The 16,507-nt window shown below is 40.6% G+C and overlaps 1 protein-coding gene across 2 annotated transcripts in view; it reads left to right on the forward strand.

Moving 5' to 3' along the window:
- TRAPPC9 (trafficking protein particle complex subunit 9) overlaps positions 1-16,507 on the forward strand; it is a 609,198-nt gene that overhangs the window by 151,987 nt on the left and 440,704 nt on the right. For both annotated transcript variants that reach the window (XM_076004998.1, XM_076004999.1), the window contains one exon: positions 1,407-1,559. In XM_076004998.1, coding sequence (XP_075861113.1) covers positions 1,407-1,559 — 153 coding nt within the window. The remainder of the gene's footprint in view (positions 1-1,406; positions 1,560-16,507) is intronic.

Genomic DNA, 16,507 nt, shown 5'->3' on the forward strand with positions numbered 1-16,507 from the left:
GGCACAGCTGGAGGAGGGTTGTTAGCAGGGCCAAGAGGCTGGGCCCTTCCAGCCGGAGCAGAGAACAGAGCTGGGCCTTCCTGGTGGAAGGAGGGATCTGTTTTAATGGCTTCCTATTCCCTGTTGGTGAGGAGGGATTGTTGCCCTACACTATGGGGACAGCCACACACACACCTCATGCTGGACAGATAAGCCTGAGAGCAGTTTATTAGTATATTACTCAGAGCCCAGGGGAGAGGGACCCCGTGCCACACAGGGTCACCTGGGGGCCCGCACTCAGGAACAGAGTGAAGAATGACCCAGAGGCTGTGGGAGGCCTGTGTTGTGGTGTGAAGGTAGTGCCTCAGTTCCTGTGGAAGGATGTGACTGGCTTAGTTCAGTCATCCTGCAGGCTGGCACGGGGCTGAACCCACCGCTCAGGGATACGCAGGACTGCACCTGGCTCTGTGACCAGGAGGGCTGATTGGCCGAGGAACGTTACTTGCAGGAGCAGAGTGGGGAAGGGGATTTGTGGGGAGGCCATTTGAGGCCCTTTGGGTTTCACTAGATATCGAGGCAGCAGGTCATATTGGGCCTTAATTTTGTCTTACACCACCCCCATGTCTAATGAAGGAGGGAACATCTGCGTGCCCTTCCTGCCCTCCTTCCTCCCCTCAGTACGTTTTGCCGTGATCTTCTCGGTGCTTTACAGACATTACTCTGTTTGATCTGTAAAACAACCCTGTGGTGTAGCAGTTGTGATCTCCATTTTGTACATGAAGAAACCTTGGCTCAAAGGAATCATTATTCTCCATGGTACTCCAGTCAGTCAGTGTCAAAAAGGCGCCAAACCCAGGGCCATTTGATGCGACACTCAGATCTTTAAAACACGGAGGTGTATTTGCAAGAAAGCTAAGGATGTGCCTCTTCTCCACAGACCCTTTCGTAGGTACTGTACTTAATTTTCTGTTTCTGATTTTGTATTCTCTTTTTCTGAAAAGGGTCTCTCATATTGAATAGGCTTCCCTACTAAACTTAGATCTCTTTCTCTTTAATATACAGATACAGAAAATATTTGTTGTGGAGAAATTTATTAATAGTCTAACTCTGATTTAGTTGGTAAGAGCAAAAAGAATGCATTTATTTTGCAAGAAGGATCTGCTCACTAGGAATAAAGATAACTTGGCTTGAAGCTTGGTGCTTCCAACGACGACCTGCTCTTCCTCCTCTTTGTGCCTTGTTTATAAACAGGGTGATTGTCTTGCAACACCTCCTGGATTCTGGAATTTTCTTGGTACTTTGATCTAACACATTTTAAATGCTTTTTACTTTGCTTTTGAGAATGTACCAGAATTGTCTACGAGACTGGTAAATCTCATATTACCTTAGTTACATCGGCTTGATTATTGTTATCATTATTGTTGTAGAAAAGTTGTACGGTGACTTCTTGAGCTGGAACCTAGAGGAAACCCTTGCCCAGTTTCCTCTGAAGCCTGGAAAAGTGGCCACTTTCACCATCAACATCAAGGTGAAGCTGGATTTCTCCTGCCAGGAGAACCTCCTCCAGGATCTGAGTGATGGTAAGCACTTTCCTAATTTTAATTAACACATCACATCCAAGATACAGTGTAGCAATCACCATCCTTGATGCCTGCTGTTTTCTCTTTGTAACTTACTTGTCATTCATTAACTCAAGCTGCCTGAGACATCTCTCGGGTACTTTGTTAACAGAGTGAGTTTAAACTGTATGTGTCTGAAAGTAGTACAAGTACTTTTTTAGCTAAACGACTTCTAAATTCTCACACTTGACAATTTTGTACTCATTTGCCAAGAGGTCATTCTAAATTAGTGGAATGTAGGAATTATTGCATTTTTTCGAGTATAACTGCTGTGATTTCTTAGATATCTAATTAGCTGGGATGATAAAGTTCTCCTTCAAAGTCTGGTGATTTCTATATGGAGATGGAGTGAGAAGGAAATGGGAATTTATATTTATTATAACATTAGGACTGATTAGGGATGAGATTTCATAGATTAATTATGTCAAATTATGAAGCATGCATTCAAACATTCATTTGGAGGCACTGTGGGGAGTGTTAGCTCAGGCCGCTATATCAAAATACCATAGACTACATGGCTTAAACAACAGAAATGTATTTTCTCATAGTTCTGAGAGTCTGCAATTGGGTGCCAGCGTGAGAGGTTTCTGGTGAGGGCTGCCTTCCGGCTGCCTTCCTGGTTTGCAGATGGTGGCCTTCTTGCTGCATTCCCAGGTGGTAGAGAGAGTGAGCTCTGGTGTCTCTCTCTCTTCTTACAAGGGCATATACCTCATCATGGGGCCCTACCCTTGTGACCCCATCTAAACCTAATCGCCTCCCAAAGGCCCCACTTTCCTAATGCTGTCCCTAAGACCCTCCATAAAATTTGCTGTCTGTACTCTCTGTAATGTCTAACACATTGACTGCCACACTAGAAAGAAAATTTTTTTCCTTGAGGTTACGGTGTTTTATTATGAAAATGGAATAAAAACTTGGAAAACAAAATGATTCTTTCTAATTTAATGAAAACTTTAATGAAAAACAAAATTTATTGACTGCTATTCATTTAATCCACAATTTTAGGATTAATTTGTCCATATTAATTGTAATAATCAGAACATCAACAAGTAAGATTTTCATGAATGAACTGTAGAGTTTTTGCCTAGGTTTTGCTTCAGGAGGCCCCAGGCTCAAAACCAGTGTGAGTTAAATACAACTCACATGACAGTTTATATGTTAAACAGTTGTCATGATATTCCTTGTATAATGCTGGTACTTAATCAAACATTATTTTTTTTATTTTTTTTTATTTTTTTTTTTTATTTTTTTTTTTTGAGACAGAGTCTCACTTTGTTGTCCAGGCTAGAGTGAGTGCCGTGGCGTCAGCCTAGCTCACAGCAACCTCAAACTCCTGGGCTTGAGTGATCCTTCTGCCTCAGCCTCCCGAGTAGCTGGGACTACAGGCATGTGCCACCATGCCCGGCTAATTTTTTTATATATATATCAGTTGGCCAATTAATTTCTTTCTATTTATAGTAGAGACGGGGTCTCGCTCTTGCTCAGGCTGGTTTTGAACTCCTGACCTTGAGCAATCCGCCCGCCTCGGCCTCCCAAGAGCTAGGATTACAGGCGTGAGCCACAGCGCCCGGCCGATCAAACATTATTTTTAAAAATATTAACAAAGGTAAGAAAACAGTTTTAGTGTTGGACAAATTAGAAAAAAGTCAAGTGAATTTAAAATTGTACCAAGACTTAAAATGTCTGATAAAATGGACTTTTGTTGGTAAACTGCTTTATACCACTGAACTACATTTTTTTTAAATCAGTAGACAGAGGGTTACCTAGGTTCTGACTTCTTTCTCCCAAGAAAGGAGTTTGGCAGGATAAATGGTGTCTGACACCTGTCCTAGGAATGCTTGATTGGATATTATCCCAGGAATATGACTTGGCAGATTTCCAGGCTAGAAGTGAAGTCACCTAGAAGTGACTGTGACTGAGGCATCTGCCACTGACCACCTGTGTCATGTTGCCCTGTGGAATTGTATAGAAGGCTTCCAGGTAGAAACCTTGGCTTTTTGTGTTTTGGTGGCTATTTGAGTTTAGGTGTCCAATGCAAGCCTGTTTTGTTCTGTTGTTGTGCTTCTGACTTTTGTTACAGAGGAGACTGGGCTTTTGCTCTCCCCTTCTAAGCTGAGAGTAAAATTGCAGTTTGGGATTTGTATCCTGGGAATATCTTCTTCTACCTTTTAAAATAAACCCAAATCAGAACTACAATTATTGTTATCAGTAATATGGTTTGTCAACATAAGGCTGGCCTAATTTCTGGTTAATTAGATATAGCACAAATGTGAAACAACACATGATTATTATTAATTGAATGTCCACTTTATTGATAATGGTTAATACAAGTTCTGGCCAGTTATTTACACAGTAAATTGTAGAATGAGACAGAGAATTTTAATGGGCAAGTCTTCACAGAGGAAACCAGGTCAAGATTTATAGAGGAGAAATGTAGACACACAGAACCTTTACAAAGTGTGGTCCACGGGTGGTGCATTGCTATGTGCGGTTCAGTCTAAGGAATCATCAGGCCATCCTTTGTAGACAGCTGCAAACTCAGTGGCAGAGGCTCACTGCAGCCTCTTGGGACTGGGAGAGGGACTCCTTGGTGGCTCACAGTCTGACAGACTCAGAAATCTCTAACTGGGACCGCATGTGGCCTCAGTTTGCTTTGGACTCACATTAACTATGGTTACTGAAATTAGATGCCACTTTAAAAATTTACAGCAATAAATATAGCTGTCACACAAACCAGGATACTGGATTCAGCGTGGGCTGTAGACAGATGGAAGAGAATTAATATTTATTGAGCATTGTCAATAATTGTGTATAAAGACTGGACTAGCCACTTTATTTTTTAAATTTCTATTTAATCTTCCCAACAGCTCTATAAAATGAATTTCATAATTCCTATTTTATAAGAGCAAAAAGGAAGAAGTTTCTAGATTAAAGGAGATTGAAGCAATATAACAGTCAAATGCTATGCATGATCCTTAATCATATCCTGGATTTAAAAACAAAAGATTTTTGAGACAATTGGGGAAACTGAATACATACTATATATTCGATAATATCATTGTATCAATGACAAATATATTAAATGTGATAATGAAATTGAAATTGTAGCAGAATGTTCAAAGCAGAATGTAGCAGAATTTCTTAGGAAATATATGCTGAAGTATTTAAGGAAGGGTGAAAGATAATTATGGCTCCATTTACTTTGTTCAGGAAAAAAAATACTGTGTGAATGTGAATATAGAGAGAAATAAAATAAATGTGTCAAATTATTAAAAATTAGTGGCTTTAGATAAAGGAATATGGGTATTCATTTCTATTCTAGTAACTTTTCTATAGGTTTGGTATTTTTCAAATTAAAAAATAGTGAGGAGAAGATGACTTTGTAGAGTGCCTGCTTTTATCTGTTGTTTTGATTTCTAAATGAATTTTCAGATAGCAAATTACTTCCTTTGTCTTCAAATTCTTGGGAGCTATCTCTCTATTTTTCTCACACAATCAGCCTAGCGTAAGAGTAGTCAACTTTTCACCTAGAAAATGATATATCCTTTTCCTATGATACTTACAATACCCAGAAATCTGATTTCTTAGAATTTTATGTTTAAGATTAGAGGTTTTGGAAGATGGTGGCAAACTGTCCTAGGTTTTGGATATCTCCTTAATTGTCCAATAAAATACACTGAAAAACTCAGATAGGAAAACCAAATACACACATAGGCAAAGCATACAACAAAACGAGATACTAGAGTATCCTTATGGACCTAGTTAATTGACAGAACTGGGCATCCACAGTCAGTAGGGACTCACTGGGCAGTTCCGTGGGCCATGTTGAGATCAACAGTTGAAATAGGGAGGGGCTTTGTATGTTCCAATAGCAGATGAGTGCAAACACTCAGCTGGGGAGAAGCGGCCAGGAAAAGATGTGAGATGGTGGAGCAAAGGAAAGGGAAGATCCAGCTGCAAGTGGCAGAGGGGAGCAGAGCTAAGCAGACTAGAAAATAAGCCCTCATGTTTTTGACAACTACCTAGAAACACAGAGTACAGAGTATAGATTTATCAATGGGAAGAGCTATCCTCATCATCTCTCCTAAAGGTTTATGTGAACTAGTTTCATGTAAAAATAGTCAACAGAAAAGGAGAAATGTGGTCAAATATCCTATAAAGTTATTGTAATGAAAACAAAAATAACATACCTACAAACCATGAAAGTATGCCAGAAGAACATGCTCAAAAGGTGATGAAAATTATAAATGTTTCAAAATGAACTAAAAGACATTAAGAAATAATATAAGTGCAAAAGAATAACATAAATTTGAATTAGATAAAACTAAGAAATGAGATAGATAGAACTCAGGAAAGAATTGAAAAAAATTTTTCATCAATGTAGTCTCCAATGAGTAGAATATATCTAACAGATACATTAAGGGAAGCAGAAGATGAAAAGAAGGGAAAAAAAAGAATAAGAGAAAAATGATTAAAGAGAAAATGGCACATTTCAAAGACAAAGAAGATCTAACATATACATATATATGCACACATATAAATGTGTGTGTGTGTGTGTGTATATATCAATCATCTGCTGTGAGACCAAAGCAATAGAACCATAACTTGTTAAAAACTATAATTCAAGAAAACTTTCTGAAATAAAAAAAATACTTGAAGTTATTTATTAAATGGGCACACTGAGAACATTGACCCAGAATGACCGAGACGTATTCTGATTAAATTACTGGACCTGGAAAAAAAAGTCTCTTGGGCCTTCAGGCCAAAAAAGCAAGAGATTTATGAAATAAGGAAAATCAGATTATCATTGGACTTTTTGACAGCAACAATATATGCCAGAAGTTAATAGAATAGAGTGCTTTAGATACCTGTGTAATGAAAATGTGAGCCAGAGATTTTTAGGCCCAGTCATACTAACTTTTAGGCATTAAGGACTTAGATAAATTGTTCTCAACATTTAGCAAAGGAAGGATTATGTTCCCATGATTCCTTCTTGAGGGTTCTACTAGGGAAGGACAGCTAGAATGAGTAGAGAGACATTGTTGTAAGGACTCATAGTGAGCTTTGAACATACAGTTACTTGTATAGCTAAGAATAGATGAGTGTTGAAAGGGAGACTATATAGTATATTATGGTACTCTGCTCTTAAAATGTCCATATATCATAATAATTTAAAAGATAGGGGGACATGGGGAAATCAAATGTAAAAGTTATTTTTAAACTGTTTTCAGTAACTATTTTGGTAGATATAGTGTTGGTATTGATATTCTGAAACTGTAAATGATTAATTTTGTGATCACCTAATTCTGTCATCTGAGTCTGGTATTGAACTAGGATTCTTATATGGAAGATAGGAGGAAACTGATGTAAGATATAAGAGATTAAGTAAAAATCTTGTAGTTTAGAATTTGAACAAAAAATCAGTAAGAAATCATGAGCTATTTAAAAATCTAACTGTCAATCATCCATGTCCTAGCCCCGTACATTATTAAAGCCTAGAAACAGACCTGCCCAGCAGCAATGACATTCCTAATGCACACATCACTGTCTTAAAACACTCTTTCCCACTAAAAGAAACCAGTGCTTCTTGGAGAAATGGCCAGTTCCAGGTCTGGAGCAGAATGTGGAGTAGCAAGGTGACCTTAGAACATCTTGTCAAACCTATACAGGGGAGCCATTAGAGAGTACCAAAGTTGTGTCAAAAGGACCCAACCTGAAGAGGCTACCTCTGGCAATCTGAGTATTAATCAAGAGAATTGTGTTTCAATCTATGAGTTTTCAATGCTGCTGAAAAGAATTGTTCACCTTTGGAAAATGATGGGGAACCAATTCATTATTTTGAAAATGGTAAGTAGGGAGTGTTTATTCTGCTGCTTTGTACAAACTGTACCATTGGGCAATCAAATAGTTGATGAGGAGAGTTTCTCTTTATGGAAATATTCCAGCTAACAATGGAAAAAGGGATGATAGAACCAGAATATCACCATCTTCAGATCCCTAATAGGTTAATGGATAATAATAATCCACATAACAAAATAGGAGATAACTGCACATTATGTTCCTCCTGCTGGGAGAACACAGCATCTTTTGGGAATCAGTGTTGCCCCCAAATCACCCCTGAGGCTGTTCACCACTCCAGCTGTAACCACTGATTTACAGGACTTCAGAGTATAGAAAAACTTGTTAAACCACACCATGGGATGCAGTCGGCAGTCCGCACTCCAGGAGACTCTGCAATCAAATGAATTGATTTCTTCAAGTAAATTATAAGGGGAAAGGGATGAAGTTCTGGAGTTGAATGCTGGTGATGATTGCACAACAGTGTGAAAGTACTTAATGCTCCTGAACTATACACTTAGAATGGCAAATCTTAAGTTATGTATATTTGACATATACAAATGAAAACATAAAAAGGTACAAAAGGGCTACCTGCATTGAAAAGAGAGTTAAACGATGTATTTGGAAATAAACAGGCACAGCTAAAGCACAGCACTCGCAGCTGCATGCTCAGGTTGTAAAATGGCAAGGAGAAGCAAGGATGTGATGCTACCCAGTCCAGACAGTGGGCACTTTGAGGCCAGGGAGGGGATGAGAACTGGGGTGAGGCATATCTGGGGCTTGGGATAGCTGGTATAATTCTATTACTTGACCTGTGTGGTGGTTTCCATGGCATTTGCTTCATAATAATTCATTAAGCTAGCCATTTATTCTATGTAGTTTTGTCAATCAGTGTTATATTTTACAAAAAAGGTTTTTAAAAGAATGAAACAATTAGAAATGTCTTGGTAATAATACTTTTGCATTTGTCATCTGATGAGATGGAAAATTACTTTTGTCCAAGAAGTTTTTCATCGCGGTATTATCTAGAAGACCAAGACAGTCTGCTGCATATGCCCTCTGTGTCTGAGGGACGTGTCTGAGCACGGTGAGCTATCAGAGACTGATAAATTAGTGTTTTGATTTTACTGGGATTGACGCTTTAGATGAAAACTGCCTTCAGGGGTTGCTGTTTCTTGACAGTGGAATGAAAGCATCACCTGCTTTTGGCTCCCTTTTCAATTAATTAATTCTTTAATTTGGTTTTTCTCTATCTGTGGTTTGGTTCTCAGTTTTGTAAGGGAAATCAGGGAAATGTCAGCTTTCCCTGCTGACAGTTTCTGTTAGACATGATAATTAAATGTGGCATTTCCATTTCAATATGGGAAATAGTGATCCTTGGCATCACAGAATGAGGTGAGATGGTAGATGTCATCTGGTCTGATGTGTTTTACAAAACAGGAAAACGAGTCTCTCAAAGGCCTCACACACAGCACCAGGGCCCCTGCGTGCCATGGGAGTTTGCCTTACTGGTCTCTGCTTCTTGCCTCCCTTAGGGAACAAACAGAACGATATTTCTAGATGCATCTTTGTGGTGGTTATAAAGATAAAATTCTGGTTTCTTGGGAACTGAATGTCACAGTTCTGTTGGACAAATGGACACTTGATTTTTTTTTTTAATGGGGATATGATACCAGTCCACGTGAGGTGTCTTCCCACCCTTGGTGGAGGGGAGGGTGAGAGGGAGTGGGTGGTAGACCCTGTCCTTTGAATTATCTGCTGCTTTTGTATCTTGGGAAGGGACCAGTTGACTTTGGTGAGTAGCATTCATTTAATCTCACGAATTTTAATGCTGTGGGGAAGATATGCATCATAGGGCTCTCCCACTATTCAACATTCGTTCATTCAAAAAATACGGACAAATATGTGCCCAGTTTTGGCTACTGTCAATGTGCCACCCTTTTCAAGGCCCCTTCCCTACTTTTGCACCCCTTTCTCTCAGCAGATGACCCTTTTAGGGATCAGTGGAGGCCACCAGGCAGAAGCCTCCTCAGCTTCCTCCTCTCCATCTATTTGATCCTGGAGGGAAACTGTCGCTGCTCTCACCAGAGGCTAATTCTCTGGCCTGTGTTCTGGATCAAGTACCCTCTCTCTTTGGACTTTTGGACTTGCTGGTGTTGTTCTAAGCCATGGTCTCTGGATGACCTGTGTCAGAGGGTACTTGCTGTTAATGAAATGCAGATCCCTCAGCCCACCCAGCTCTTCCACATCCCTCTCTGTGGGCACCGGACGGGGATCTGTGTTTCTGACTCACCCTGGGGGAGTCTTCTGCACCCCGAGGCTGGAACAGTTTTGTACCAGTCCTTCAGCAGATAAACTCAATCTTCGTCTATCTTAAAAATCTGGACAGACAAGAATAAATCCTTTTCCACAGCAAGTTTCTCTCTAACTACTCCTTCCTCTTCCCCTCTTTACTCTCTCACCTTCTTGTACTTTTCAGCCTGCTGAAATGAGGCTTCTGACTTCCGTTTCCTGTTCCACAATCACCACGTATCTATCCTCGTCAGATGACACTGGCTTGGACATGGTCCTCCTCTCAGGCCGAGATGCTTCTCTGTCCTGGCCTTCCATTGCCACACGGACTTTCCTGCTGACTCTCCTTCACTGTCTGCACCCCAACTCTTGATATTCCTGACAGTTTTGTCCTTAATCCTTTTCTTACACCATATTTTCCCTACATGATTTCACAAGCTCCAACACTATGGTAACAACTCTGAGATCTTTATTTCTGGTCTTGAATTCCACTTCTATATATTTAGCTGGCTTCCTGATATTTTCACCTGACAGTCCCCAAAGTGCCTCAAATCCAACCTGTCTAAACTCTGATACGTTGTAATTCCCTCCAAACCTGCTTATCTTTCTGTTTGCTCTGCTGACGAAAGCCATCCACCCAGAAGGGCAAGCAAGAGACCCATCTTAGGGATGAGCTCAATGCCACCTGGTAGGGGTGGGAGCCACAGGCAAGTCTGGGCAGCTCAGAGGGTCCAGGAGTATGAGAGGTTCTGAGTGGGAAGGGCAGATTCAGGTAGGCTGTGGAAGGCCCGAAACTCCAGAAGTAATTTGGGCTTTATTGGAAAGATACTGAGGAGCCACTGAAAGCTTTTTAAAAGAAGGTTGGTATGATGGAGACTCTGTTTTAAGAAAGTGAGCAAGCTGGCTTGAAAGTGTCCTCTGAGATTCACTTGGGTGTGGCCTGCAGGGCTTAACCAGGACAGTGCCAGGCGGGCTGGAGAGCAGGGGCAGATTGTGGAAGTGCTGTGTTGACAGCACACAGTTTAGTAGCTGGAGACGCAGTTTAGTGAGCTCCTGTCAGACTCTATTGTCTCCATAGGAAAACGAATTTCTTCTTGCCTAAAATGCCTCCATGTTCATCAGGCTAAAGACAAATTCTGCCCATAGGAAGCTGGAATTGTTTGAATCAGTTCAGTTTTTTGTCTGAGAATTGGTTTTAAAGAAACTAGTTTTAAAGAAAAATTTCTGTGTGGCATTTCATTATATTTTGCTTCCTTGCAATTTAATGATAATGAATGCTTCAACTTATTATTGTGGCTGGGAATTAATTTCGAGAGCTTTCACTTTTGAATATAGAATATTCGCTCTTATACCTTGGCCCTTCCCCTGTTATTGGGCTCTGAAATTGGGACAGTTATTCAAGGTCTTTCTCATAGTCTGCTGCTCCTCTTGGAAATAAATACTAATTTTTGGAATTCTCAGTCTTATTTTTTAAAGAACAGAGACTCATCCTGAGTTACCCAGAATTTAAAGACAAAGGTGATTGGAATATTAATGCCATAATTCTTTGTTTCTTTGCAATTCCTAGATTGAGTTTTTCAGAGACATGTGCTTTATTAAGAAGGCAGCCAGAGATTTTACTGAAACTTGGTTTTTTTCCTGTGACCAGAAAGTGCAGGGGACAGAAAGAGCATAAATGTGTGAGTGCTCACCAGGTTCAGATGCTGGGACAGCACTTTCTACATGTTCTCACTATAGCGGTGAGAGGAGGTTAGACACGGCCTCGGCCTACTGTGCCCCCTTCCCGCACCCTTCTGCGTGCACCCCCATGTCTGCACCTGTCCCCACAAACTGAACTGTGCCTGCACTTTTGGTCCTTCTCATTCCACTATGTGCACCTGGAGGGCAGGCCAGGGTCCTGTTTGCCTTTTAATTCTCAGCTCCTAGCTTTGTGCCTGTTGGATGCTTTCTCTCCCCGTACTCTTGCTTTTCCTTTTGCCTCAAGGGTAGTGTTTTGTCTATTTCATCTGGAGACTCTTCCTTTTCCTCTTTGCCATCAAATATCAGAATTCCTGAGGGTTCTATCCAAGGTCCTCTTCTACTTTGTTCCTAGGCTCCCCCAAGACTTCCTCATCTGCCCACATCACTGCAGTGACACCTCTGCCCCATCCAACCACCTGCCTGTAAGGCTTTTGATTTGTAGGGAGACAAGGAAGTGAGTCTGGGCTGCTGTTCCCCTGCCCAAGTGGTGGGGGGTTTCTATCGGTACCCTCACACTTATTCACCCTGCTTTGACTCTGTAAGGGACATGGGGAAGCTGGCCTAGTGCAGGGGCTCCAAGGAGAAGCCTTCTCAGGGTCCTTCTTTATCTTCCCAGTGGGCTCATGGCAGAAAAGCCTGCATGCAATGGACAGCCCCTGTCTGAGCCCCCGGGCCTTATACTCTTGCTAGCCCACACTAGGTCTAGCAGATCACTGAAGGGTCCCACTGAACCTTTTTGTTGGCTCACCTGGCACTTGGCAGAGTCCTGTCTTGGCAGCATTGGGGTCCTACTTCCCTCTACAGCTGCCTCTCTCCATGGTTCAGGTTAGTTGTTTTCCTTGTGACTTCAGCTCTCTGATCAGTCAGGGAAAGTTAGTTTATCTAACTTTTTTTTTTGTCATCATAAGGGTGGGAGCAATGCTTTTTTCCAGCTCTCTACATCTTAAATCTTCCAGCTGTCTCCAGCTTAAATCAGTTCACGTCTTACATTTTAATTCAAATCTGCAATTATTTTTGGATTATGTTGGCTATTCGTCATATTATACACTGCTTTTGTTTTGTGTTCAGTGGGTTATCTGCTTTTGTTCTGAAGGAAAAAGGTTAACGATGCATAGGACAGCCTGCCTATTGTTATATTTAGCCTGTGCCACCTACCAGCTTTCTGACTCACAAACTGGAATTTCACAGCATGATGGCTTAGCCAAGGGAAAGGTCAGCCTGCTGCTGCTCCTTGGGGCCCTCAGGAGCACGTCTCTGAGTGTCAGGGCTTTCTTCTATACAGAAAGTTTTACAACACCCCTAAGCTGAATTCTTGCACCAGATATCTGTCTCATAACCCGTGAAGTGCACTTATCTCTAGCCACTGCTATCCCTGCAGGTAGGAAGGCTGAATCAGTTCTTTGATTTAAATCTGGGCTGGAAAATAACTTCCTAAACCACCAGGATAGAATGAAAACCCAGGTGTTTGTCATTCATCAGCAACAGGTGATCCTATTTCAGGCAGCCTGAAGTCTTCCGGACCATTGATCTCACTGTTCTCATTATTGCCTTTTCCAACCAAGCTGGTGATGACTCACCGTGAAACAAATTAGGTAGGTGTTCAGTAGAGGAGATTTAAGAGTATTTTTGTCCAAAGACGAAAGGGATGATTGCTATGGATCACTGCAGGATGGTTTACTGTTAGCTCATGGTGTTGATCACACCAAGTCTTGCCAATTTTGTTTTCTACATATTCCCACCCTTTGCTCCCCATCTGCGTCACTGCTCTGATTCAGGCCCTTACCATTTCTTATCATTACCACATTACTTGTCTTTTGACTGCCCTCCTAGCTGCTAATTTTGCCCCCTTTCCACTGTCTTCCACATTGTCATCACAGTCCTATTTTGAAAGCAGAATGTGATTTTATTCCTCTTCTGCCGTACAGCTTCCGGAGGCATCCATTGCCCCAGGACTGTGTCTCTCCTGCAGGCTGCGTGGTCTTGCCCCCTTACTGCCACTTAGCCTCACTGCCCACCCTTCTCCCTCATTTGGCTTGCATTCAGAAAGACTGGGTTACTTACATGTCTCTGGCTTGCCATGCCCTCACGTTTGCTGCCTACAATTATAGACCAGTGGTTCTTCAACGTTTTTTGCTCTTTGGAATCATGTGTGGACTCTTAGAAAACCTGCTTGGTTCCACCCCTAGCCATTGTGATTTCATTAGCACTAGGGTTTTTAAAAGCTCCCAAATTATTCTAATGTGCAGAAAAGTTTGGGAATAGCCTGTCTTCCTTCTGCTTGTGTTTTTGAAAAACTCTTAATCATTCTCTGAATCCCAGGGGAGTTGTTCTGAGTTCTGGGCTACTCCAGGCAGTCCTAGTCATTGCTTGCTCTCCCTGCCCTGTGCTGATGCGTCTTGGAATCTGGGAGCCAAGTCTCCTGACTAGATGACCTTTCATCTTCCCTATCAATTTTAGAACCGGTTTGTCAAATTCCTCAAAATAGTCTGTTAGAATATTGATTGGGACTGCACCGAATCTGAAGATCAGCTTGGGGGAAAAGTGACATTTTTATGATGCTTAATCTTCCTATCTATGAATATTGTATCTCTCTTTATTTATTTGTCTTCTTTAACGTCTTTCAATAGTGTTTTATAATTTTCTCTGTGAAAGTCTTACGGTATTTTATTAACACTAGATTTATTCCCAAATATGTTATTTTCATTGTGTTGTAAATGGTAGTTGAGGTCTTTTTTAATGGAAGTATAACTTACATACAATAATGAGTACAAATGTTAAGTTTACAGCTTGATGAATTTTAATTTTTATTCTCATATTAACCTGTGTAACCACCCAGATCATGATATAAATAATTTCCAGCACCCCTGTGGTTCCCTGGAGTCCTGTGCCAGTCAGTATCTCCCAATAGAGATCATTATAATTATGACCTCTGTCATTGTAGATTAGGATTGCTTCTTATTAAATTTCATATAGAAGAAATAAATATAGCATACAGTCTTTTGTTTTATTTTTTATTTGGCTTAAAATAACATATATGTATTCTTTTACATTTCTTGAGATCAGAAGTCAAGATCAATCAGTGTATGTGCCTTGTTTTTTTCTCTCCACTCAACATTAAATCCGAGATCCACGAATATTGCTTTGTGCTGCATTTGTTCTTTTTATTGCTGGCTGGTGTTCTGTTGGGTGAAAATACCACAATTTATCCATTCTACTTGTGATGAACATTTGGGTTGTTTTCACTTTGGGGCTATTATGAATGATGCTGCTATAAACATTCTTGTGCATGTATTTGGTGGACAGAAACCCACATTTTTGTTGGCTTTAATAGATCCACAGCCAAATAGATTTTTGAAGTCATTATTTTGATTTCCATACACACCAACACTATATGCAAGCTCCCCCTTGCTCCTGCTTCCCACTGTCACTTGGTATTGTCAGCCTTTTATTTTATTTTATTTTATTTATTTATTTTATTTTATATTTTTGAGGCAGAGTCTCACTGCATTGCCCAAGCTAGAGTGCCCTGGTGTCAGCCTAGCTCACAGCAACCTCAAACTCCTGGGCTCAAGCGATCCTCCTGCCTCAACCTCCCGAGTAGGTGGGACTACAAGACGCATGCCACCACGCCCAGCTAATTTTTTTTTTCTTCTATTTTTTAGTAGAGACAGGGTCTTGCTCCTTCCCAGGCTGGCCTTGAACTCCTGAGCTCAAGCTGTCCTCCCACCTTGGCCTCCCAGAATGCTAGGATTATAGGCATGAGCCACTGCGCCTGTCTGTCAGTCTTTTAAATTATAGCTGTTCTGGTCCATGTATAAGTGGTGTTTCATTGTGGTTTCAATTTGCTTTTCTTAGTTAACCAATGATGTTGCACACCTTTCATTATGCTCCTTATTTAGATATATATTTTTGTGAGGTATCTGTTAAAATATTTTTCTCATTTTTTAAATAGGGCTATTTACATTCTAAATGATTGCTAGGAGTACTCAATGTATTTTGGACATTAGTCCATTGTCAGTCATGGGTATTGCAGACATCTTACAGTCTGTGCCTAGGCTTTCCCCTCTCTTAATGTTTTTTGACGAGCAGAATTTCTTAATTTTATCATCATTCTTTTCCTTTTGGTTAGCACCAATTTTTGTTTAGGAAGTCTTTACCTATATCAAGGTCATGGAAGTATATGTTTTCTTCTAGAAACTTCATTGTTTTAGTTGTCACATTTGGGCCTACAAGCTGTCATGAAGTAAATTTTTGTGTGGGACATATTAGGTACTTACAAGTATTAATATTTGTTGACTAGGGAGCAGGCATTCTAAGATATTTGGAATTATGTCGTACAGTTTTCAGGTATAGATGTAACTAATTATTAATATTCTGTTCTAATCAGGTAATAGGACTTACACAATTTCCTTCCACTTTTTGAGTTTTTATAAAGTGGCACATAATTTAGCGAAGTAAGCAATCATAGTTTCTATTTTCCCCTGTCATCCTCACAAATGTTTATTGAGTGGCTGGTTTATTCTGTGCGCTCTACTGCGCTTGGGATTGTCCCGAGGAGCGAGACACAGGCCCTTCCCTCACGGAGCTCATGTCAGTGCAGTGCTGTCTAACAGGACTCTCTGCCTTGGCTGAAATGACCTATCTGTGCTGTCCACCATGGTGGCCACGTGTGGCTTTGGTCACTGGAGTCATGGATGGTGCATCTAAAGCACTGATTATTAATTTTATTTGATTTTAGTTACTTTAAATTTAAATACCCACATTTCTCTAGTGGCTGTTATATTAGACAGCGTAAGTCTAGTAGGACAGACAAGCACTGTCACAAATAAATGAAAAAATATAATGTTGCTACATGCTAAGTGTGAAAAGTATATAATACTGTGAGTATATAATCAAGGTTGACCTAATTTAAAGGGTTAGGGAAGGCTATCTGTGGAAATAATGATGGAGGTAAGGTTTACAAAAGGAGCCAGACTTAAATAGGTGAAAGTGGTAGGGTGGAAAAGTAGTTTTTTAATGCACGCATAAAAGCCTTGTGGCAG

The sequence above is a fragment of the Microcebus murinus genome, chromosome 7 (genome assembly GCF_040939455.1).
Source record: "Microcebus murinus isolate Inina chromosome 7, M.murinus_Inina_mat1.0, whole genome shotgun sequence".
NCBI lineage: Eukaryota > Metazoa > Chordata > Mammalia > Primates > Cheirogaleidae > Microcebus > Microcebus murinus.